General features: G+C 30.1%; 2 protein-coding genes across 5 annotated transcripts in view; one reads left to right on the top strand and one right to left on the bottom strand.

The window, feature by feature from the left end:
- The window catches only part of LOC145303602 (mitochondrial import inner membrane translocase subunit Tim17-A-like), a 94,346-nt gene extending 80,131 nt beyond the window's left edge, over positions 1 to 14,215 (top strand). For 2 of the 3 annotated variants that reach the window (XM_080145191.1, XM_080103225.1), the window contains exons 5-7: positions 712 to 747; positions 4,030 to 4,104; positions 13,540 to 14,215. In XM_080145191.1, the coding sequence (XP_080001317.1) occupies positions 712 to 747; positions 4,030 to 4,104; positions 13,540 to 13,610 (182 nt within the window). In that variant the 3' untranslated portion in view covers positions 13,611 to 14,215. Of the gene's footprint in view, positions 1 to 711; positions 748 to 4,029; positions 4,105 to 7,423; positions 7,485 to 13,539 lie in introns of all 3 variants that reach the window. The other variant, XM_080103141.1, reaches the window with a different exon arrangement.
- A 10,896-nt stretch (positions 14,216 to 25,111) lies between these two features.
- LOC145303513 (nuclear transcription factor Y subunit beta-like) overlaps positions 25,112 to 26,883 on the bottom strand; it is a 78,809-nt gene continuing 77,037 nt past the window's right edge. For both annotated transcript variants that reach the window (XM_080145072.1, XM_080144993.1), the window contains exon 9: positions 25,112 to 26,163. In XM_080145072.1, coding sequence (XP_080001198.1) covers positions 26,140 to 26,163 — 24 coding nt within the window. In that variant the 3' untranslated portion in view covers positions 25,112 to 26,139. The remainder of the gene's footprint in view (positions 26,164 to 26,883) is intronic.

The raw sequence follows: 26,883 nt of genomic DNA, 5'->3' as shown, positions 1-26,883 counted from the left end.
ACCAAAAGCCTTTGCTGGACATACACAAAAATGCACACACACATACTAACACACATTTTGCCTTTTATATATATAGACGAGGTTTATCAAGTTAATGTGTGTGTGAAAGCTTTTTACTCCTCTTAAATCACTTCTCTAAATGTTTTCTAATTTATAAAATATGTGAAAACTAAATAGAAGAAACAGGTATAGTTTATAGTTTACAGTAAATAGAGCATCACGTTTTAATTGCAATTATATAATGACCCAAAACAAAATCAATATACATAAAATACTAAATCTAGGCAATAATTGCGACAGCAGAAAAATAATCCTTTTGGTTTGCATCAGTAGTAAATAAATCCAGCTAAGTAGTTCTGCTAATAAATCTAAGTAAATAGTTTCAGCAAAAAACAAGTGTGTCCAAATTTGCATACAGTCTTACAACAATAGTAATTTTAGTCGAGAATTTATTTTTATAATAATTCTACAATACCATCTGTAAATTCCAACCAGAAGTTTGCAATCATTTATACAAACTACATTTATCTCCCCCTTTTTAACTTGCATGTTTTTCGTTTTTTAATTTATTATAATCAAACAATAAAATAAAATAATCATTTGTGTGTGCATGCACACTTGATAAAAAACAAAACAAATTTATACAAACAATTCTTCAACTAAAAAAAGAAAAATGTTCTTAAAATTGTTTTAAAAATTTATCCTTTATAGATGGTGCTGGTGCTATGGTTGGTTCAGCAATCATTGGTAAGTATATTTTCATAATTTAATGCGTGCGTATTGTTTGTTATCCATCTTGTCATTCAGTCATGATTGATTATTAATTTTATTTAATTATGTTCATTATTTTGACATATTTTATTATGAATCTGTAACAAAGAAAATAACACCATATCTCAAAAATGACTGAATGTTCTGTGAATTGTCTGCAAAAAAAAATTAACATTGATGATTGGCAATTTTTAGTGACAATTATATGCTGATTCTCACCTATCCTCCTTGTCCATCACAATCAATCATTCAACAACCTTGTATATAAAAAACTATTGACAAGATTGACATCAAGGATGAGAGTTCATATAGAAACGTTGTTTTAATCTGAATAAAATAAAATATGCATCTAGTGCGTTTGAAAGCCAAATCACAATGTAATATTAGGAAAATAAACAAATATTTTACTTGTTTGAAATTTATCACAAATTTATTTCAGAGGTATACTCCATCTTCAGTGTTTTGTTAGTTTCTTTTTTCTTTTTCTTCTTCCTTGCCATGTTGTAACGTTGGCACTATTCTCGCATTGCTTACGCACAGTTCAAACATTTCAAAATACAACCGCTAGATACAACATGCAGCTCTTTACAAGCAGACTTCTTTCTCCAACTTTACAACATGGCAAGGAAGAAGAAAAGGGAAAAAAAAGAAACAAACAAAACACTGAAGATGGAGTCTACCTCTAAAATATATTTGTGATAAATTTCAAACAAGTAAAATATTTATTTTCCTAATATTACGTTGTTATTTGGCTTTCAAGCACACTAGATGCATATTTTATTTTATTGACAAGATTGTTGAATGATAACTTGATTGATAGACAAGGTGAGGTGTCCGAATCAATTTAGTTGTGACCTTTCTTGCCGACATGCTGTAATAAATTAATAATGTATTTATCTAATAATTCTGTTCTGAACCTGCAGGTTCATAGGACGAATTCTTAATGCTAGTTTCTATCAGGTAGAGAATGGATGCTATGAATCATCTCTGACGGGACACTAGTCTGTCATCAATTAGGTTGATAACCATTTATATACCGAACTAGTGTGTTTGCTTACAACATTTAATATTCTCGAATGATCACCAAGGAATAACCATGCTTGATCTTCCTTAGACAGGAACATGTGTATCAATGTGATTTAATTGTAATTATAAAGGAAGAATCTATAAAGCATGATTATTTATGGAAGTTAAATCGGAAGTGAAAGAATGCTTTAATAAAAAACAGGCTTAGATCTGATGATCTTATAGGGAGATTAAATCTGGACATTATAGTGATATGTGTGCAGAAGAATAGATTTTGATGATATAGCTATGTTGAAAGAATAAATGAATTCTTGGGTCAGTAGATATGGACAATAGATGTAGCAGTCAGTTCAGAGGGGAAGGCCAAAGAAAAAGATAAAAAAAACAAAAACTGATGATGAAATACATTATGAATATTTAAAGATTTATTAATTGTGCTCTTTGTAAGATTCCAACCAAATTTAAATCTCAGGAAATTTTAGGCTAATGACTAGAACTGAAAATGAAGTTTCTTATATACACTAATTTTTACTTTGGAAATCATGACACCTAGAATGCCAAAGGTGCTTCCTAATTAATTTGATTTAATCTGACCACTAGTTTGGGAGCTTATAAGTATTTCTAATAAGCAGTATTAGTAGTAGTAGTAACATTTTTATTTCTTTCTGACATTACTAACATCTTAAGTTTCCTCCCAAACTTGACACAATTTTGCAAAGTAGTTTTGGTTGAGCCTATAATTAGCTATCACAAACCAATCAATTTAGGTACCCAGAAATGAATAAATATAGTGAAATTCTTTTTAATTTCAAATTGTGATAACTCATTTATTTTCAGGGTTATTTTGATAAAGTTTGGATGTAAACAAAATTTTATATTTTCTTTTTATCAATATACAATTCCTTTTCATGTGGCAGTAATAGTTTTATTTTCCAGATTACTTAAAATCAGGTTACTGCTAGTGACGACTTGGTTTATTTTTTAATGTTGGTGTTTATTAACTTGATGTGCATGATATTATGTAACTATGCGTATAAAAATCCTCTCGTTTTAAAGGAAAAAAGGTCACTCATCTATATGATGGGCTTAATATAGGGTTTAAAGTTATCTTTTCCAAAAGAAATCTTAGTTGAAAACTTGAATGAGTTTTTGTCCTATTATCAAATTGTTTCCATCTTTTTTTTTTTTTTACATGACCCCCAAAAACTCCAGTTTTAATGTATTTAGAAAATTCAATTTGTTAGCTCTTGAAATTAATCTTATATAAACAAGGCAAAGTTGCACATCCATGTCATTTTTGTATGTTTTTGAGAGGTCATGGATTTTGCCCAGTTTTAAGCTAATTTGATCTAATAATTGTTGCTCCCATTATGATTAATTTTCATTTTCTACAAGAGGACATATTTGTAAGGATTTTTTACTTGTTCAATTTAAATTTAGTAGAGACTGTTCTTCACACAGATGGATAAGATCACTTATATAAAATAAAAATAAAATTTGGTTTTGGATATGTAATTGCATTCATTTTTATTTATAAAATTGACATCCAAAATTTGGTGTAATCTTCCCACTAGTTTGGGAGCTTATAAATATTTTTAGTAATAGCAGTAGCAGTATTAGCATTTTTATTCTTTTTTCGTATAACTAATATCTCAATGTTTCCTATCAAATTTGGTACAATTTTGCAAAATAGTTTTAGATGAACCTACAAGTTGACCAACAGACATAATATTTGTGGTATAAATTATTTGGTTCTTGTCCAGAATTCAATTTAATTAAAAAACAAAATGCAGAAAAATCTTTATTATATATGTCATGGAACAAAAATATCATATTTCAAAAATTATAAACTGATGAGTATTTTTAAAATTTTTTACTAAGAAAATCCAAGTGAGGATGATGTATATTGCTATGCCATCTTAATAAATAAAGGGAGTTACCTACTCTCTAAGAACCTCTCCAGAAATAGAGATCAAAATCAACCTCGTAATAGCTACAATTTATTATTAATCACTAGAAATAATAATTAAAAAAAAATGATTTACTATATAAAAAAAAATCTACTTTATCAATTTATTTTTTTGGAATATATTTTCATTCTGTGACGGATACGTACATCATTAAAGATCTTTCCTGTTTTTTTTTTTTTTTTTGATTAGGTTGAATTCTGAACAGCAACCAATTATTTTCTCTTATTTTTATCTCGATATTGCTTTGTTTTTTTCATGACAGGTGGTGTTCTACTGGCACTTATTGAAGGAGTTGGCATCTTATTTACCAGATTTTCGGCAGAACAGTTCAATCCTGGTAAGTGTCTTTATACTTATAGCATTTTTATTATTTTTTTAATGTAGGTATTGGACTTTTTTCATGTTGTAATATATTTGTTTGAGTGAGATAAACTTTGTATTGCACATATAGACAAAAGAAAATATTTGGTCAGTTTTATGTAAGAAAAAGCAAAATTAATTTGGTCAAATGTCTACTATGAGAAAGTAAAAAACGTTTATCACTGTATCTTGTACGATTGAAAACTTGAAATTAAAAATTGTAAAGATAATTAAAAACTCTTGTAAAAATACAATTTCCATTAGAAAGGAACATTTGTTGAAATGTAGCATTAAAATGAATATAATAAGGCAAGTAAGTTGGCAACACCGGGTTCAGAAGATGAATAGGTTTATTGAGTTGCATTATCAATCATACAGCAATTACATCATCAACCATAATTATGAGATAGAGAAAGTACTTTTTTTTAAACGCGTTTCTTCTTAAATTACAAGTATTTCATCTCCTTTATGGCACATGTAGTCTCTTGGTCACTTCTTTCAAAACTAAAACTGAATCTCGTACTAAAATTCTGTTGTCTTCACACACAAGATGTCACATCCACTTACTGGTATTATTGGCTTCTGTTTTCACAAACAATATATTATAATCCTACTGATCTTTTCCTTGACCCTTTGCTGTCATGTTTACAATGCTTCCTACCTCATAAACAAACTATGCTAATATGTATCAGCTAATATATCTATTAGTTAACTGACCAACTCTATTAACTAACAGTTTGGCTAAGGATAGTCAAAGCCTAAGAGTGATGTAACTATGATAGAAAATTCCGCCTCAGTTCCTGCATCTAATGGAAAACTAGTGCAGTTTCCCTTTCTGGAGGTCTGTTATAAACATAAAATTATGTGTGAGATAAAGGCAAATGCAAATGATTATGACTTAATTCTTTGAATATATTCCAATAATAAGCTACATAAATAAGTGTTTTAGACCAAAATAAAAATGCTGAATTAAAATTAATATTTTGCCAGTGTGATAATGTGTCAGAAGGTCCTTTTTGAGAAATATCTATTTTTATTTTTTTCCATAATGTATTGTTTTAAATATTGTATGAAATAAACACATTGTATTATAAATATATATATGATATTAAAAATTAACGGAACTCTATAAAAATTCTGCGCTACTTCTATGTCAATACTATTAAGAAAAACATAACTCTTTCTTCTTCTATAAAATAATTTTTATTGTCAGTTAAATTTTCTTTACTAATTTATTTACTTTAAATTGTAGCAATTTAATTCTTTTTAATACAATATTTTGTCATTTACTTGAAAATAATTGTCAACTAAATATAAAACAAATGTCACTTTTAAAAATATGTTTGAAATTGTACTATTTTAGTCTATGACGCTACGTAAGTTGATCTAGGAACAATTCATTTTAAAATGAGTAAAGTTAGAATATTTTATTTTAACAATATCAAATTAATTTCCCATTATCATCTTTACTGATTGGATGATTTCCTTTTTTAAAACCCTGGTTATGACCTTAAAAGACATCCAGTGGTGAGACCCCATATAAGGGCTGTAGGGAATATGGAGTTGCCCCTTAGTTACCATTGCTTCCAGGTCCACTTTGACTTTGTATGCTAATACCTGTTATAGCATCTGGTGCTACTAGATCAGCTTGTCTGAAGATATTGGCTTCCTGAACAAAAATGCAAAAATAGTTTTTTTTTCCTTTCCTTTTGCAAAACTCAATCATGTTCTGCAAATTTAAAAATAAAAATTTTTTTATTTTTTTACAAAACGATCAAACTAAACACCATGAATGAATATTTGAAGATATAAAAAACTTGAAGCAGAAAAAACTTTTTGATTTAGTAAAAAATTATTTGATTCGGCATTAAATAACCAAAAAATTGTTGATATGCAAACAAAGCAACCAAACTTTTTTAAAATGTGTGCAAAAGGTCATAATGTATATATGAACATCTGTGAAACAAAAAGAGATGATAAAGAAAACATTGCTTTGAAATGTGAATTCACTACATCAAAATGAAAAATATTTTAATTACATATCAGATGTTTTCTGATATGGTCAGTTTTAATATTGACCAAATACCAGTATATTGTGTGTATGTCTGAAATGGCACTAACCCTATTTGGATTTAACCAGCTATCTCCAAAGGAGGAAGTTCCATGGAAGTATGAAATTCACAAGCAGTCTCCTCAGTTGCATGTATATTCTTGTTAGAGAAGATAACAACATTAGGTTTTTGCAACTCTTGCAGGGAGGTGTCGACCTCCTCATACATACAGCGCCTGGAATTCCCAAATTGATCACCCATGACCAGTAATGACCAGGCTCAATGTTGCTTAACTTCAATGACGGGAACCAGGGTATCAATGTGATTATGCCGATATGTTATGTAATTATTCAAAAAAATATTGGTGGATAAAAAATAGTAAACATTTAAAATACCAGTTGTATATTTGGCCCAAAATAAAATATATTTTACTATTTAAATTGTCAATGTGCAGAGCCAACAGGATGTTTCCTTAAATATTTAACCAAAATATTCTATCAGAATAGAAAAAAAAGAAAGAAAGAAAAAAGAATGAATACTATATTTAATTTTTTGATCATCAAAGGTTCAATAATTAGCTTGCTTTTTGTTAATGTGTAATATTTTTTCTGAGAATATTTATAGCATTCTTAAAAACAAATCAGTTGTAAAACTGCATACCTCTGTTTGATAATGTGAGGATAGGCAAAGTGTTATCTGGGTTTTATTTCTCCATATTGTATGAAGTGTTCTCAAAGTGTTGATAACTTAAAAACTGATTCAGCTGAAATGTTGCAAGATTACTGCTATCAAAGAGCATCAAATCCATTGGAAACATTGGAAGTTAAAATTTTGATCAGGACCAAATTTTTCAAGTTTAAAAGTCAAGGTCATATAAGATGCTAGACTTCATTGGCTACAATATGAGCCACGTAATGAGTCTCTACTATGAACAGAACCAGTTATCGCCAAAAGTATAACTTTCATCTTTTTCCTAACCTTTGGCCTAGATATTCCAAAATTAAATTGATTGTAAGTTAAACTGCGAGCAATATTTTTACCAGATTGGTTATGACTGGTCAGGTGATGTAGACATTAAGCTGTACACAAACAGTGACAAACATAACTTCTGCCTTGAAAAAGGTGATAAAACTGTAGGTTGAAAGCTTTTCAAGTATATTCATTAACTTTTACCAAATGCTAGCTCTCATTTTTGATTAAATTGTGGAAATATCATTGATTTGAAGCTATTTTCAAACATTTTAGAAAAAAAGTTCTGAATATCCTGTTGAGTTCACACATTGAATCGCCATCCATTCCAGAAAGGGTAAACAAAGCAATTTAGATTTTTTACTTTTATTTTTATTTTCTTAACCTCACGAATGCTTTCTCCCCCCCCTCCCACCCCCTTTATAATCTAATCACTTAATGTTTGACTGACCACAGAAGAATGTGCCACGGACTTGTTTTCCGAAAACATCCTTTTAGACTTGTTCATGGCCCAAATACAGTCGGCTACCTGCTAGGCATCCTCCAACACTTCTTGCGAATACTTTGCCCATTTTTTCTTTTATATATTTGATGTATTATTATTTCTCTTAAGCATGTTTAACTAATTTTGTTTTTTTATCATTATTCAATATTTTCAAATTGTTGCATTTGTCAAATATTCTTTTTTATCACTTTCTAATGCGTGTGGTTTATCAACCATTAAGGTAAACATTACCAAAATATATTTTTCTATTTTTATCAAAAGATGCAGGCATTATAAATTAAAAACTTGAATGCTGCAACTTCAACATGTAACAAAAACAAAAACTGTATTTGTACAAAATAGACCAAGAAAAATTTGATTTTATGATCACAAATAAATTAAACTCATATTGATAACTAGCAGGTACACCTGGTTTCACCTGGGAATTAGTGATTAAAATCCCTAATACAAAATTAATGCCATCACTGGATTTCAATAACATTTTATCCAAGAAAATTTGTTTCAACTTAATATCTCTAAACAGAAAGACCAAATTTGTATTATAGGCAACCTGACTTCATCATGGATTTCTATTTACTACTTGAAATCATTAAAATGCAACTTCCAGTTTATCTGAATGTTGTGTTAGGAGCAAGGCAGTTCTTGGGGATATGTTTTTAAAGGAATCAGTATATTGTGTATCTCTGATTTTTTGCAGAGAAACATTCAATGTATAACCTACTTTGTAATGTGAAATGCAGAAAGAAAAAAAATAGCAAAACTCATTTTATTACTTTTATTTTAATTTAGTTTACAGCATCACTACCCCCCCTTCCCTCTCTCAGTAAGAATATAAATCTCTATTAAGGATTAAGAAATGGAAACACTAATAAAATGGAACACTGAATTCTGTTTTAAATCCATCTTGAAGTGAACTTAATGCATAAATATTAATACCAGAAGGATTAATCAGGAATTGGAAAAATCAGAACATTTTGGAGTATTGGAATTGGAAAAGTTTCCAGTTCCAAAATGAGTCTTTTCTTTTATTTATTTATTTTTATTTAAAACTTAATTTTCTATTGGTGGTACTAATGATAAAATGATAAATATTTTTTTGATTTTAAACAACCAGTAAAACTGAAATCTGTAGACCATAATAACAAATTTAAGAAAAAATGACACTATAAAAAAATGGCATGAAGATGACACAAGTGGATAAATAAGAAAAAAAAAAAGGGAATGTTTTTCTATCCATTTTTTCTTTTTTTTTTCTCTTTGCAATATTTTTATTTTTAAATAAGTTACTTGTTAGCCTAATTTTTATTTATTTTTACTAAAAAATGTCCTGGTTGAAATCTAAATAAAATTTTGTCAACTTATGATAAATAACTGCTAATCATATTTGTTTTAAAAGAGAAATAGATCTTTAGTTGCAATCAAGTATGGGAAAAACATTTAAGGAATAGATAGAAAGATCTGCTTGTATAATGTACACAACCTTTACAAGTGTATTATTTTTACAAAAATATATGCACATATTACATGGGTTCTTATTGTAATCTGATAATTAAAAAATAACTCTATAACTGAATTTTAAAAAGAATCAGAATCAGTAATTTTATAAGAATCAAGAATCTAGACTAAAATTAGTATTGGAATCAGGGGGGGGGGATATTGAAATTGTCTCTTCCAAGATTATCATTTAATACTAACAACTTTTCCATAGATACTTTAGTCTTGTAGAACTCCAGTTAATCAAAAATATCACTAAAATAATTCGCTTGCTTTTCAAAAATACATCCACTTGCTTTGGTCAATATTCTGACTGTTCTTAAAACTATATTTACATCAATTTGTTTATTCTCTATTGCATAGTTTTGTAAATATGATTAATGTGTTGGGCACTTATTCACAAAAGCTTCATACTTGCTTTGCACATTTCATTTCTGCATAATGCTTATCTATGAAAACTAGCATTCAGTTGATTCCAAAATAAATTTATTATAAATGTTAATTTTCTAAAAAGATTTTTGTTTTCAAAAACAATGTAGAAAAATATGTATGGATTAAATCTGACAAGAATAAATGGAAAAATAAATGAATGTCAAATACAGAAGACAAATCAAAATATTTTTGATCAATTAAAATTTAATCTTTATTTATTTTTTGAACTGGTAGAAAAGGAATTAATTTGAATTTTTTTCATCATGATCATATTCGGTTTAATATGTTTTATTTGCTGGCATGTGTTGGGTAGCTTTTAGATATCGACTTGTAAACTACCCTATTTTATGGAAATAAAAATTTAAATGTGATTATATTTCTGAGATCAGATATTATTTACACATATTATTTTAATTGTAACTCTTGCTTCCTTTATTTTATCCTTTAGTCCTCATATTAAATGAGCAATGTTTATAAATTTGTAAATTTTAATAATTTTATATACTGGACTTTTAGTGTGACGTTTATGTAATTACTGTAACAGAACTTAATGATACGAGGACATTTTAAAGAATGACATGCTAACATTTGTCTTGTAATATAGAAATAAATTTTTAAAAAAGTTCATTTAAAAAGTTCCCTTCAGTTCTTGTTATGTCATATTTTGTATAAATTGGTTCAAAGTCTTGTTACCGCCACCAAAAACTAACAACAGAAGAACAAGTAATAAGGCAATGCAAAACATTAGAAAAAATGTAATACAAAAAAAAAAAAAAAAAATTGTTGCAGATTTAATGTAAACACTTTTATTGACATTGTCACATCAATAAACTGCATGAAAACGAATCATTTTTGTGGTGTAACACCATGACCTGTTTGATTTTTATAAAGCTGTTTGGTGAGTGTTCATCTGTTTTATTTTTGTAGGATTAACAAGACATTCAAACCACCCTTTATTTAATCACCTATTTGTCTTATTGACTTTAACTTTCCACTGTTTTAAATCTGATAAAATTATTTGGATTTATCATTATTTTTTTTATTTTTTTATCTTAATTTGAGATAACTTTGTGTTTTGCTCGACTATTAACGCAATCTATTATACAATTAAACTATTAACGCAATCTATTATACAATTAAACTATTAACGCAATCTATTATACAATTAAACTAAACAATGTGAATCCTCTTCTCTATGCTATGTCAGGTTGGAACCCTAAAACAATGAATTTAAATCTAAACATCTTAACCAACTAAGCCAGAACAGCATTTGAAATATAGTAATTTTTTAAAACTATATAAATTAATTTAAGGTTACGCTTTTATTCTTTGATATGAAGCAATAGCAATTTTCTAATATATAAAAAAAGTTAGATTCTCAAACTTATACCGTTATAGCATCACATTTGACAAATTAATATTTTTGAATTATAGAAATTTTCAGTCTGTCGTCTTTACATAAAAACATCCAGTTGATTTCATTACTTATTATTTCTGGCCTAATAATTGAAAATCAAATTAACATTCATTTAATTTCTTTATCAAATGAATTTACTGAAATAAAATGTAAATAATTTCCTATGTACATAAAATTTACATTAATTTATTTAGAGTGAATGTAAATGTTATATATGCTAGCAAAATATCCAACAAGAGGGAGCGTGTGTTTGGTAGTAATAATCAAAAATGTTTAGTACTTGCAGATAATGCCATGTACATAGATCATAGAATTTAGGGTTTGTGTATTTGTTCATTAGGCATAGTTATCTAAACTTTATAAAAAAGTATATAAATTGATGATACGGAAATAGTAATGTCAGAAATTTTTTAACTAACAGTAATTGACCATAATGTTTCTATTTCAATATATATATATATATATATATATATATATATATATATATACAGGGTGGCCACAAAGTCACGCACCAATGAACTTTGAATTTGAATAAATGTTACTACTATAACTTTTTTAATTTAGAAAAATTGAGATAAAATTAATTAACATTGGTGCGTGACTTTGTGGCCACCCTGTGTGTGTATATATATATATATATATATATATATATATATATATATATATATATGCTAGCAGGACTATTCACCTTTTGCTGGGGCAATAGAAAACTAAATAGAAGTTAAAAATGTATGTAAGATCTTTGTTAAAAGTTTCTCTCTACCTATTTCAATATTTCCCACTTTTCCACATCTTTTACCTCTGCCCAACCCATTCTTTTGTTTTAATGTAATGTTTTAATAATATGTCATTCATCTCCTTTATTATACTAGCATGGATACCTGGCATTGCCCGGGTGGACATGAAGTTTGGTTTGAACACAGCTGCTATACTAAGGATATTGAGCAACCTCCTACAAAAAAGAAGTAGGTGACCCCCTCCCCTAAAAAATAAATGAATCAAAACAACTTTCCTTTCAATCAAAATAGCAGCGAGTGTCCATGCTGCAAAAAAAAAAAAGTTAGCCATGGTAGACACCATCAGAATCAACACACTTTTGTCAATGCAAATCAAGTATATTTATGCCAATAACATAAAAATATTGCGTTCTGGTGGCGATGAAGTCACTAAAGGTGTTTTTGATATTGCTTAGATTTTTTAAGCTTTTCTCATGCAGAAAGTTGTCATGATGCTTGAAAAAGTGGTAGTTGGTAGATGAGAGGCGGATGAGGCAGTTTTGTTGCCCAATTTGTTCAACTTCTGCAGAGTCGGTTTAGCATCTGCTGTCGAGCATTGTCATAGAGAAGAATTGGGCCTTTTCTGTTGATTAATGCTGGGTGTTGTTCAAGTTTCTGATGCATTTCATCCATTTGTTAACTACTTCTCTACCCCAATAGTTTCGCCTGCATTCAAAAAACTGTAATTGGTGAGGCCGGTTGCAGACCAAACAGTTAGCATGACCATCTTTTGGTGCAGCTCTGACTTTGGGAAGTGTAATGGAGCTTCATTGGCATCTAACCACTGAGTTGAGCATCTCTGGTTGTCATAAGAAACCCCTTTTCATCACAAGTCACAACCTAGTCGAAAAAAAACGGGTTGTTCTTGCGTAAAAGAAGAAACAATGACACTTCATAACAGCGTTTCTTTTGGTTGTCATTCAATTCGTGAGGCACCCATTTATCAAGTTTTTTTTTATCTTTTCAGTCTCTCTCAATTGTTTGGAAATCGTATACATTATGTGTAATTCAGAAACAAATTCTCAAACAGTTGTGCATGGATTGGCTTCGACTAAAACTCTTAATTAATCGTTGTCAACGTCCTATGGCCGACCACTATGCTCATCATCTTCAAGACTCGTCGCTGTCACGAAATTTCTTAAACCACCATTGTACTGTACGTTTAGTAGTGGTTCCTGGGCGAAATGCTTCGTTGATATCATGAGTTGTTTCAGCAGATTTTCGGCCTAGTTTAAATCAAAATAAAAAAATTGTGCAAATTTGTTTTTTGTTTTTTTTCATCTTGTATTCAACATTCTGAAAAGAAGACATAATTGTTTTAAAACGGTTGTGATTTAAACGATTAGCACAAAAAGCACCTTTTTAAAATGATATATAAAGTAAAGATAGTATCACAAAAACTTATTTGAAAATACATCATTTGAAATCAAAATTTAAAATTCTGCAAGAACTTTCTTCTCAAATTAATAGTATGTACCAGTAAGGGAGATAATTATTCATCCAGGCCAGTTCTAATAAATAAATGAATAAATAATACTCATCTCAATAAATATTCCAATTAATATACACTAATGTCTCTTTTTTTTTTACTAAGACATGATTTTAAGTGAAAATTTGTGAACAATACTGAAACTGATTTCATTTTAACTAATAAGTGAACATATATAAGATTACCCTTGAATTTTTAGTGGTTGATTTACATAATTTTGATTTCTTTAAATGTTTTTAAATGCTTCATTATAATTGACTTCTTTTCTTTTATTCACAGCAAACCGAGTCATAATGGAGGACCCATCACAGTTATCATCAAAACCCATATTTGGGAATTCCTACCAATAACGGACTATAAACTAGATTTTTTTTTTTTACATAATTATTAAATTTCTTGTAAATTTTTTTCTTTTCTTTTTGTACAAAATAAACCAAAAAATTCACACAGACAAAAAAAAGAACTTTTCCTTTTCACTAAAAAAATTATAAAAAAAAAACAGCAAAGAAATAAACTAAAATTATCACAAATGCCATTTTGTCTGCTGTTAGAACATTCATTATTATTTTGTTTTAAATCACCATTAGTAGGTTATCTATTTTTTTTTTTTTTAACTGCTGCATTTTATCCTGCTAACAACTAATTTATAGTAGCAGTTGTTGTGCAATTAAAGTACTGAATGTTGTTGATCAGGTTATGGCTGACCAAAAATTGTTATCAAGTGCGTACAACTCCTCCACTTCCATAACCACTTACTACCAAGATGAGAGAATCAAATGGTTTTAAAACAAAGAAAAAAAATAGTAATTTTAAAGACGATTTTCTCTAAACAGCAATAAAAACTTTGATGGACAGTTGTAAATCTCTACATTCTACAAAAAAAAAAAACTCAAAAAATTAAGTATAATAAAAGAAGAAAGACATGCAATTCATGTCTGTTGATTTTCTCAACTGATTTTGTCTTCATTTGAAATGTTTGGCTTGCAAGTGATGAATGCATTAGGGTGATGATGGTGCAGACGAACAATGTAGAAGATAAAATAATTGTTTTTGACATCTCATCATCTGAACAAGTAGTGATGCTTATCATCAAAATTTGGTTTTTCTTGATTTCAGGAAAAAAGATTTTATATTGACTTTAGGGTAATGCTAAAAAAATTTTGCTTGGCTATTTGAAAACCATTCATCCTTGATGTTATAAAAAAGAGCAGTGTATGTATAATACACACACACACAGTGGTATCTCGATACTCGACCATAATTTGTTCCACATGTTTGTTTGACAACCGAAACGATATTTCCGCTTTAAATTAACTGAAATAGAATTGGTTCCAAAGTTTAAAAGTCCCTTTTTATCTGTAAACTTTGAGGATTTTATACATTTAATGGTAAAAGAATGTGCATTTCTTCTTTGTTGTTCAAATAATCGGTTTAGCTGCGTGTAAAGACTTTAGAAGCAAAGTTTTTTTCTCCCACAATTAATTACTATCATCCCGAGATACACCCTCTTTGTTTGTCATATTGAAGTTTACTAACCTTTTTTTTACTTTTTGGACACCGTCTTATTTGTGCATACAAATTGTCGACTATTTTTCATTATGAAAAAATTTAAATAACATTAAGAACGAACCTTGCAAACCGGCTTTGTTTTAAAACGGAATATAAGTCTTTATGTATGTCACAACTTTTAATCAATTACAAGGAAAACATTTGAGAAAAATATTTAGGAAAAATTTACTCATGAAATATATGCCTCCCTCCACCCACTCCAGTGTACATTTTACTTATTACAAAAATAAATACGGACACGACATGCGTTTTACAATAATTAAGCAAATTTTTTTCAAGCAACAAATCTCTAATTGAATATTGAGAAAGTTTCAAAGAATCAGAATCGGTACTTGTATTGGAATCAGAAATTTAGAACAGAATCAGTAATTGTATTAGAATTGGGGAAAATTTTTTTAATCGTTCCATCACTGATACATGTATAAAGTTAGGAAATAACTATGACATCGTCTCATAGAGAATTCTCAGACTAAAATTTGTGGGTGTTTTCTAATTTTTAACAAAATTTTTATATACACATGGTGTTTAGCTAGCTAATAAATCAGATTCAGTTCTTTTTGCTCGTGGGTTAATGTTTCCATTAGTCAATGACAGGGCTTCTATCAGACAAAGGTTTGGCTGATTTTTACTTCCTATTCTTTTGTTTTGTAAATGGGTGATGTAATCTTTTTTTGTGATTATGTCAAATTAATTAAAAACCTATTGAGCACTGTTAAAGTAAATACTTAAAATTGATATATAAAATATCTAACACATGGCTGCATAAAATAATATATATACCATAATTATTATAAAATAAAAAGCTAAACTAGTCTAATACCTAAAGTAAGAAAAAGTACCCCAAGCATGCATATGTTAGAACAAGGTCACTTTTTAAGTTGATACTTTCATAAAACAAAAAAATTCTGGGTCAAGTCACCCCTCTTCAAAACAGAACAAAAGAAGAGAGAATAAATGTCAGTCATGCCTTTGTCTGAAAGAAGCCCTGCCATTGGCTAAGTAAAACAAATCTGATTAGTTAGCTAGATAAACGTGTATATATAAAAACACCTGATAACATGAATTCTATGCATTTTAGTCTGACATTTCTTTACAGGCATGAAACGTGGAAATGTAACATAATTGCTATATTTATGTTCATAATTTACAAATGTATTTTATACACACACACACACACATTCTTCTGAACTAATCCATTTAAAATATTTAGAAAAATAAGTAAACAAATAGAAAGTAAGGTATCCCTCTTTAGATTTATTTTCATAATGAGAAGTTTTTTCTTTTTATTTTTTTTTTCCTCTATCAATTTGTTCTTTTTTTCATTTTTAACTTTTCAGTTTGAAGTATTTTATTTTTTAATATCATTGATTCAGATATTTTATATGAATATTAATGCAAAGACAAGTAAAGGATAATTTTTTTGTTATTTTTGGTAACTTACACTTGTTATTGCATAAAACCATTATATATATATATATATATATATATATATATTACAAAACCAATAAGCTAATAGTAATTTATATCTGGCAAACACAAAATGCTGCAAAAGCAAATCTGTTGGATTTGTTAATATGGCTAATGTAAATTGAGGCAAAGCAGAAGGGGGAATAAGTTTGTTCATGTTATGTCACAAGGAAAATAACCGCTGATCTTCTCATCTATAATAGAAATTATGAAAAAAAAAAAAAAGAAGAATCAAAAGGCATGGCTTATTTTCCTTGTGGTATAATGCAGACTTATTTTCCTTCAGTCTTTCACCAGTTATTTACCTTTGCTATATTGAGCAGAAGTATATTCTTATACAAATACACATTGGTCTTTATTATAGAGTGGAGGAAATACTCATTGAATCACAAAATAAAAACAAATAGTAAATTAAAAGCAAAGCAATCTACAATTGATCTAATCTTAGACTGTTGATCACAAACACCTGATCAGTATATTAAAAAGTTATTCTATTACGAAGATGAATTTGGTGTTTTTAATCTCAGTGTGATAAATGGTCCAACTTATACATATTATCCTAATAATAAAAAAATGTGCTTATGTTATACATGGCTGTTTCACCATATCATGGCTCTTTTGTATGGCTAGACATGGTGTTTCAAACTAAGATTTGAAATTTAACTGCTAGTTCATCAGTCAACAATCTTACCCGTAATCCATTTTACACACCATGAAAGTAAAAGAAATTGTTTTTATATTTGTTTACATTACTCGTTTTCAAGAGAACTCTATTCTAATTAGAAAGAGTCATGATATATATATGAGAGAGAGCGTATTTAGTGCAGGTAAAGTGCTCTTTAACCTTGGTGGGCAATCATCTCAAGATGGTGTTTTGATAGAGACACTGGTCTCATCACCTTACTGGATTGATGTTAGAAAGGGCATCCAACCTATAAAAATTTTGTTTCAGTTGTTAAGGAAATTATTTCCAAAGAAACCTGATCACAGATAAGTTTGGAGGTTCATTTCTAAAAGCCATCTGACAAGTGCCAACATATAAAATGGACATTAAACAGAATATGATGATGATGATGAACACAATATCTCACCATTTTGTATTTCTGATTCAATTACTGTAACTTAGTGTTATTGTTTAAGAAGAAAAAGATTAAATAAAATCGTTTTATGTAACTGTTTTGAAATAGTGCTGAGAAGCATTTTGTTATACAATAATGCTTACAAGTTGTTTTTGATTGATACCGCTTCTAACTTTTATAACAAAGAAAAATTCTTATATATTGTCTTACATTACTACCGGTTCTTCATTTTTAAATTAAAATATAAACATGTATATATTACAATAGAAAAATGCTAACATGAAAAGTAATATGGTTAAGTTTAAATATGGAAGAATAAAGGACTAGTTGTTAAAACTAGAAAAGAAAAGAACGATATTTTAGTAAAAAATATAATAAATTTATAACTTAAAATATTGCAGCATTAAGAATTGATTATATAATGTTATAAATTGAATTAAAAAAAATCTTAATGATGCAATATTTTAAGTTATAGGTTGATTATATTTTTTACTAGAATATCTTGTCCTTTTCTTTTTGAGTTTTTGACAACTCGTCCTTTACTTTTCCATGTTTAAACTTAACCATATTACTTTTCATGCTTGTATTTTTCCATGATTTTTCCCGGCTTCCAATAAATTCACTTGCTCTTTGTTTAATTTCAGTCTTATTTTTTGCCCCCATAAACACAGATGTAATAAACAATGTACGCCACTCGTCTGATTTCAATGAAATCCTCCCCAATTATCTCCTTTTCATGCTTTCATTCTCTCCGTTTCACTTGTTATTTCTCTTTTCGAATTAGTAGCAACAGTAGTCGCTGAAGTGACTTGGTTGCTATGGAAACGAGTCATAAAAAGTGTAGCTTCTCTCCTTACATATTTTTATGTTTTGAGCACCAGAAAATTCATCATAACTTTTGTTTTACTGAACGAAAATTGAAAAATTTCTTTTCACAATATAGCTGAGAAGATGATCTATAAACTGTAATAATTGTTTGAAATTTGGTCGAAAAATGAGTTAGCGGTGAAGCTTTAAAGCAGTTTTAAATGACTAAAACTGCCACTTAACCATATATTCAAACACGGTAGTGTTTGAATGATTCATATATGACAACTAACAAACAATGGTTGTCTTAACCACGTGGAGTATCATATGAAACTACAGGGTGGTCAAAAAGTCAGGTAACATGTTAAAGGTAGAAAAAACAATATGATCCATTATAATCTCTATTCGTTTAATATTATTTGTTTAAATATTTGAGTGTAATATATAAACTACCCCTCCTGATTTCTGGCTTTGGGGCTATGTAAAGGATAGCGTTTATGGCAAGAAGCCTGATACAATAGCGTCTTTAAAGTTATTTATTGAAGAGGAGATTGCGCGGATATCAGCTGACATGATTACACGTGTTACACAATCAGTGGTTAATCGCTTCCAGCGATTGATAGAGAGAAATGGACGACAATTAACAAAATAAACATATTTCATGTTTGTTTCATTTTATATTTCAATGTATGGTACTTAAATATACGTGTATTGCTAATATCGTTTTTCTTTAAAATGTTACCTGACTTTTTGACCACCCTGTAGTTCAACATTTTTTTAAGCAGCAGGTAAAATGAGACATGGCTATCCTCAAGTAGACCACAGGTAGTAATAAATATGATTCTAGAGAATTGTATGTGAATGAGTTAACTGTTTCAATGATTAGTGATTCCAGCTGTGGTGACAAATACACAAGGAAATAAATTTGTTTTAGGAAATGACTTTGGCTTGGATACCAAGCCATATTGATAGTAAAAGGAATGAAACTGCAGATAAATTTAGGCCAAAAAGGCCTTCACAAAGATATAAATAATATCAAAATACATTTAATAACATTTTATTTAAAAAATTTTTTTTCATATACTTTACCATTAAATTTAAGTAGTCTCATCTTAACTGGATTATTATGAAACTCAGTTATTAACCTTGAACTTGTGCATAAAGATGGTGACTATATTTTTCCTTTTTTAATTTTATCTTTTTGTTTAAGCTGGGGATGGGGCATCTTATGTGATACTAAATATTCACTCGCTATCTCATATTCCAACCGAGAGATCTTTTAAGGTTCTGTCCTTTTTAAGTTATTGTTTGAATCTCTCTTGCACTTGGTACACTGAGTATATTTGCAAAATAGTTTTAAAATTTTTGGTTCATGAGCCAAGTTGCTGTTATAATAACTGGAATGATTGAGATATTCCCAAGATTCCAGTTTCTTTTTATGCAATACATAAGACCTTGGTACTTCGTTATTTTTTCCCCTCTCAGCTCTATTTAACTCGGCATCATTGAGGACATTAACTTCTAAGGTTGCTTCTTTCTTGTGCCCCATATTACTATGTCAGGTTTTATGGCCCTGTTTTCTAATTATGTAGCTGTAGGGATTGCATAGTCATAGTGGATACTATTTTACTTATTTCCAACTGTTTTTTTCTGGTATGTCTGTATTTAATATTCGACTTTTTACAGATCGTCCAGACGAGATATTCACACACTCCATTGTGTCGCATTGTATAATAGCCATTCCCCAGTAGAACCTTGCAGCTAGATATCAGGTGGCTCACACTCTCTACTTCTGTGTGGCAAAACCTGCGCTTGCAATTGCTGAGACCACTCCTCTTCTTGAAAGCATTGGTTATCAAGCCATGATCTTGGGTAGCCATTATAATCCTCTCCTGGAGCAATCCACTTTTAGCCAATCTATTGAGCTTGCCATATCTATATAGTCCTGGATAAATTCACCCAGAAAATATTTGGCATGCTGTTAGTTGACCCATTCTTTCAATTTTTGGCAATGTCCGGGTGTATTTTTGGTGATTCTTAGACTATCTTCGTAGTAAACTTGTTTTCTGATTTCTGATTGTGTCTCATTTATAATGTTTGGCCAGTTTCATGATGGAGGTTGTTCTGCTGGTTCTTGTTTGGAGATTTAAATTTGGGGAGCTCATTAGATATTGCTTGTTGCTCACAAGTTTTCATTTTGGCATTTAATGTGCATAAGAAATTTGTTAATATTTTTTTTCTTTTACTAAAACAGTTTACAAGATAAATTAGTTGGGAGTAATAGCTACAAAAAAAAAAAAAAAAAAATTTCCTCTCCTTTTCTGTCTTACTTTCCCTCTCTATCCTGCTCTAAGTATGCCAACCTGTTCCACAAATCCCAAAACCTCAACATGAAATATCGCCAGAACAAAAAAAATCGAATAAACCTAGAACCCCATCCTCCAATGTAGACCCCTACTACCATGTCTCCTACTCCAACATCAGGGGTCTGTGTTCCAATCTTCAAGAGGTTGAGACGAAACCGGACATATTGTTTCTAAGTGAAACTGGAATAGGGCTGACCACTTCCCTAGATGAGTTCATAATTAACAGATACTCACATTTAACATCTAAATCTGATCCCCAAGATCGCCATGGGTATGGAATATGTGCCTACATTAAAGATGGTTTCCCGTGTGGCAGAGATATCTCTAGAGAAGACCCTAATTTACCTTATATGTGCTTCCGGGTTGCACTTGCTTACACCACTGCATTTATATTTGCCCTCTATCGTCCCCACAACAGCGGAGTTACTGTCTTTAAGAGTATATCTGAAAAAATAAACCACATCCTGTCTGCACATCCCTCGGCTAACATTCACATCTGTGGTGACTTCAATGTCCATAATGTGGAATGGCTGACCCGCTCAAATAAGACATGATGAGGGGAGGTTTTGTCATGATTTTGCCATTGCCTATGACCTCACTCAGATTGTTTGCGAGCCTGCCCATGTGCCCGATACTACGGGTTAGTATGCAAGCCTTCTAGACCTTTTTCTCTCAACTTCCCCTGAGCTATTTCATGTTCCGTTCTATCTCCTCTAAGATCTTTCGACCACTCCGTTGTATCAGTTAAGATAAAAATGAAATGTAAGAAGTCCCCAGACGTACCCCTCCATCGTACTGTATACCGATACTCTTTGGCTAACTGGGATAGCTTCCGTACATTCATATCTGATCTACCTCTGCATTCCATGTTTAAAAAGGATGTGTGCTCTATAGTATCAGACCTGACCGAATGGTTAATTGTAGGCATAGACCGATTCATACCATCTAAAAAATTCCAACAAAAACCTAACAGCCAGCCATGGTTCTCCCCAGAATGTGCTGCTGCTATCGCGCACAAAGATCACTTTTTCCATAGCTACCAATGTAATAGATGCACTGAGACTAAAGCTGCTTTCCGGAACATCAGCAACCACTGTAAAAGAGTAATAAAAAATGCAAGAGAGCTATATGCTCAGTCTGTTAAATCCAAAGTAGCTGAGCAGCGGCTTGGTTCCCATCAGTTTTGGCAAATAACAAATAGGATACTGAACAGAAGCCTGTGTTCTATCCCAACATTATCAATGGACCAGAGGTCATCTCGTCAGCATCAGACAAGGCCAAATTATTTGCCAAGAACTTTGCAGCAAATTCTACCCTATGCGACAAAGGCCATCAACTCCCCGTATTTCCTCCTACAACACGTCAGGTAACATACAAATATCTGTGCGTGAGGTCGCCAAACTAATCAAGAACCTTGATTCCAGTAAAGCAACTGGCCCTGACCGAGGCCGCCGAGATCTCGGCGGTCTCGCCCTGACGGCATCCCAATTATGGTGTTAAAAAAGCTTCAACCAGAACTTGCTCCCATACTTACGAAACTGTTTAAGCATTGCCTTAAGGAGAAGTGGGGTTTGTATTACTGTACACAAAGATTCAAAAAAGTTGTCAAAAAACAAATATATAACAAATAAATGTTATCAAAGGCAAGATAAGTTACTTTTTTACCAAACTGGATATATTTTTCGTGTTTTTATTCTATGTAACATGTTTATTCAGCTCGAAAAACATAGTCTTTACCGATGTATTGGAAAATTCAAGATGGCGTCTGACTCTCTTTAACACGGTTAGTTTGGGAAAAGGTGTTATTAAAAATATTTGGATAAAATACTGTTAAAAACTCGCTCAATATATGTTACCATGACATAGGTTGACATATATTCGGCAGGTTTTTAACAGTATTTTGTCTAGTTTTTTTATTTATAACACCTTTTCCCAAACTTACCGTGTTAAAGAGGGAGTGATGCGCCATCTTGAATTTTCCAATACATCGGTAAACACTGTATGTTTTTCAAGCTGAATAAACATGTTACATATATTTCTTGTATGAAAAAAAAAAAAAATTTTTTTTTTTCTTTTTCAACCCGTTCAGTCTTTCCAATAGTAAAAATTCTAAAATAATATATTCTCAATATTCGATTGATTAAAAAAAAAATTTTTTTTTAATTTATAAAAATAATTTCATCTGTGAATTTGTGTTTGTACCTCTGAAATCTGTTATATTCTGCAAGGTCGATCATCTATGGTCACAGCCACAGATGTGAAGTTACATTTGTATGCATTCACTACATGGATTAACTCTTGCAATCACAACAGCTTATCTCTATTTCCAATTGTATCATAAAGGTAATAACTTTTTAACAACCTCATTAGCTTCACCCTCCAAACTAACTTTCTTCTTAAGTTCTTACACATTTCTATTGGCTTAACACTTTGTGCACAAAAACTGGTTATCATAATCTCTCAGCCCACCTGTAATCTATCTGTGGATGAGGGTTCAGGGCTAGGAACAGTAGTACAACAGTGTAGGTAGGCTTTCTAGTATAATATTAAAACTGATGTTTCAATCAAGTGTTTTTATTGGCTTTTTTTTTAATTAGATATTTGTAAGGAATGATTACCCTAAGAATTTCTGTATTTATGAAGTCGGCCCTGAGTACTGATGGAGAATCTCAAATCAGTGTAGGAAATGGTTGAAGCAGTTTAGAATTTGAAATTCACTTTTTTATGAAGTGTTTTCAACTTTTTTTTTTTTTTTTTTTTTTTTTTTTTTTTAGGAGGAACTAATTTTTTTTTATAAACCTTCTCATGCTTAGTGTCATCTGCCTTACAATTTTTTTTTTGTGGTTTTCAAGCTGTAAACTGCTTTGGCAATTTCTGGGACAGACTCCTTAAAAACTGGAATTCGTCGGATATCCATTCATTATGAGTATCAAACTTAATTTTCGAAATTGCGTTCATCATGCATTTTGGAATTGCTGAGTTTGACAAGACATAAGATTAGATCAGCTGAAACGTTTGTGAGAATAACATCTAAGATGAGAACAGTAATCCAAATAATTTAGGTATTTATCATGTTTTGCGTTTAATCTCTTCGTATATACAGATGTAACTGATAAAGTTGGCAAACGAGCGTTTCTATTATAAAACAATTAAAAATCTTATTTCCATTTTCTCTTTCCACACACAAACAAAATCACTTTAAAATCCAGGCTTTAAAAAAAGTGATTTTATTCTTAATAAACTAATTGACAAATGAGTCAAAGATTTTATAATATTTACATACATATTAGTTTGTGGTACATATATCATGTGACTCAAGCAATTCACGCTGTAAAAGGTATCTGCGGTGGTTGATAGTATCTTGGTCAGTTTCTCTTTGTGCATAATCTGATTAGCTTAATTTTGAAATTTGTGCAAATGAAAATTTACAATTTGTATTATTCTGACTATTATCCATATTTCAGCCGATAGAACCTCCAACCTTCTTTAAACGCAACTTTTTAAACTTGAAACCTTCTACTCAATATGAAAATCTTTCAAGAACTCGAAAACAGTTGGAATTTTGGACTGAACTCTTTATTAAATTTGTGGAGGTAGATTGTTCTCATTCTGTCAGCCATGACTGAATAAGAATGTTAATTGTATGTTATTCTTAGTTATCACCTTTAGTAAGAATTGAATCAACTTCCAAAAGGCTGTCATTTAAAACTGATCATTGACCAACATTTTTACCGGTTTTGTCACACGTCTAATTTTACTGTCACAACTAGTGGAAAGACAATCTACCTCGTGGATTAAACAAAGGGTTCAATTCATAATTCCCATTTTAAGGAAGGTCAGAGGTTACATCATCTGAAACATGAATGGAATAACTAAGATGAGAATATAGTTGAAATAATCGAAATACAATGTTTGAATATAGCAACAATTCAGTGAAACTAAAAATATGTCTTGTGTGGAACGTAAAAGGTACATACAATAAGCAGATGAGCCAAGAAAGTTTATAAGAACAAAAACAATCAGGCAATGTCAAGGAGATTCCAAGACGTAATCATGTTAACACAGTGGTTCTTGTTAGATCACTGAATTTAAAAGACACGAGTCCAGCGAGTCTCATTTGGTGCTGACTAAGACTTAATGCTATATGTAGCATGGCTGCAAAACCTGTCATCATCTCTAGACTAACATATGCAACTGCTTGAACATTTCTTAGAATGTTTTTTTTGTTTTTGTTTTTTTTATCAATCAATCAGTTTTATCACTGAATGAGGAACCCCTCCCTGGACTTAAGCCATCTATCTCTGTCCCGAGCTATCTGCTGCCATGTGGAACCCATGTGTTGTATCAGATCATCCCTCCATCTAGTTCTTGATCTTCCCTTTGGCATCTTATGCTTTTTTTTTACAGCGAGACAAATCCAACAAGCATCCAAAGTATCCAATGATCTCAGTCCTGTGTGATTAGTCACCTTCCTCACTTCATCAAAAACAAATAAAATTTCCAAACAATTGACTAACCTCAAGTAAAGCAATACTTATTTTTAAAAAAATAAAACTCAACACATTTTGATAGGAAAAATAATCAAAGTTATTTTGTTTTCATTCAGAAATAAGACCAAAATTTACATTTGAAATACCAAAAGATTTTGTTTTTTTTTGTTAGAAAAAATTTTTTTTTCATTTCTGTACATTTTTCTTTTGTGAAAAATTTTTTTCCCTCTTATTTGTGTGTTCTTTACAAAATGTTCAACATGAATTGGTGACGTACGAAAGTTGAATAAAATAGAAATGAATTTCTGACAATTTTCAGATGACACGATCATAAGTATAATTAGACGGAAATAATTGCAGATGGGGAAACTCTTAATGAAATGAGAAGGAAAACCAAATTACAATTAATTAGCAGGATCTTGTGGAAATTTCATGGTGCTTTCTACATCAAATTGTATAATCTACTGTTAAGAATAATATTCCTTTTAAATTAATAAATGTCTATCAGGGTGAATACTATTAAGAGAAAAATGTTTTTTCTTGCTTAGAAATAATTATTATTGTCAGCTAAATGTTCTTTAACGTAAAACATGAATATTTCTTATTTATTGATTTAAAATTTTAGCCATTTAATTGTTTTTAAAATAAAGATTCCCTGACTTCTTACCATAAAAAGAACTGTCAGGTAGATATTCTCCAAATTAACAAATGTAACTTTTTGAAATTGTAGTTTTAGTTAACACGATAACAATTTCATTTTGAAACAAGTGTAGTAGTAATAAAATTAGGGAATGAAGTGTTTTTTTTTTTTTCATTATAAAAAAAAAAAAAAAAGTTTTTTTTACAATTATTGTAATCAACCATAATGGCAATGGAAGTATAATCTAAACTATTAATTTACAAAGATTTGACCGAGCGTGTTTATTATTTTAGCTGAAGCTAAATAATAGAAGTTATTAATAACTTATGATCTTGGATGAGCCACCCAGTCAGAAGGCATAAATTGGCTGAAACAAGTATTCCAAGAACAGTTGTTTTTGCATAGATCAATGCAGCAGGTATTGACTGCTAGAATTCTGCCTTGTTGATGAGGAGAGATTCTTAAAAGGTGATCTGCTGAGACATCTGAAAAAAAAAAAAAATTATTATTTACAATAAAAGATCTAAGTAGTCAAAGTTCAACATATATTTAACTAGCTGTTACCAACCTGCCATTATCCAGGATGCAGTGATGTCAGCATAGTTTTTAATTTTTATTTGCACATTTTTTAACTTATACAGAAAAAGAAATAAGTTTAGTTGTAAAAAAGAAAAGAGAAACACTAGTCTAGCTGAAATCACTATCAATAATTTCCCCCCACTCTTTATTTGTGCCTAAACCTAAATGTAGATTCCGTGAATAAAGCTTCTTTCTTAGAACTGCACGTCTGTAGAACTGTTCCGTTTTCCAACTGACTACAATATGGTCGTCTTCAAGTTCTTGATGAGCCATCCCCTTAAATAATCCAATTTACCAAATTTCCACTACTAACAATTACTATGACATGTTCCCTTTGACTACTGTACACCCTTATCCCTGAGTGGCCTCCAGGCCTTGACAAGTGCTGACTTATAGGTAAAAAAAAAAAAAAAAAGAAAAGACAACTCTTTATTTTATTCTTTAATACGAGTTATTTCCCTTGCCGATTTTGATTTACAGTCTTAATTGAATTTTTTTTTTCATATTACAAGTTGTAGGGTGAGATTATAAAAAAAAAAACAAAAGAAAAAAACTTGTGACAGACATTATTATAGCATCAATAACATGATACAACAATAACAATTAAAAATTAGCTAGTCATAATT

This window comes from Euprymna scolopes, chromosome 1 (genome assembly GCF_053919585.1).
Source record: "Euprymna scolopes isolate OS-2025 chromosome 1, ASM5391958v1, whole genome shotgun sequence".
NCBI classification, from domain to species: Eukaryota; Metazoa; Mollusca; class Cephalopoda; order Sepiida; family Sepiolidae; genus Euprymna; species Euprymna scolopes.
The sequence above is the reverse complement of the archived record's forward strand: the minus strand, read 5'-3'. Positions and strand labels throughout refer to the sequence as shown.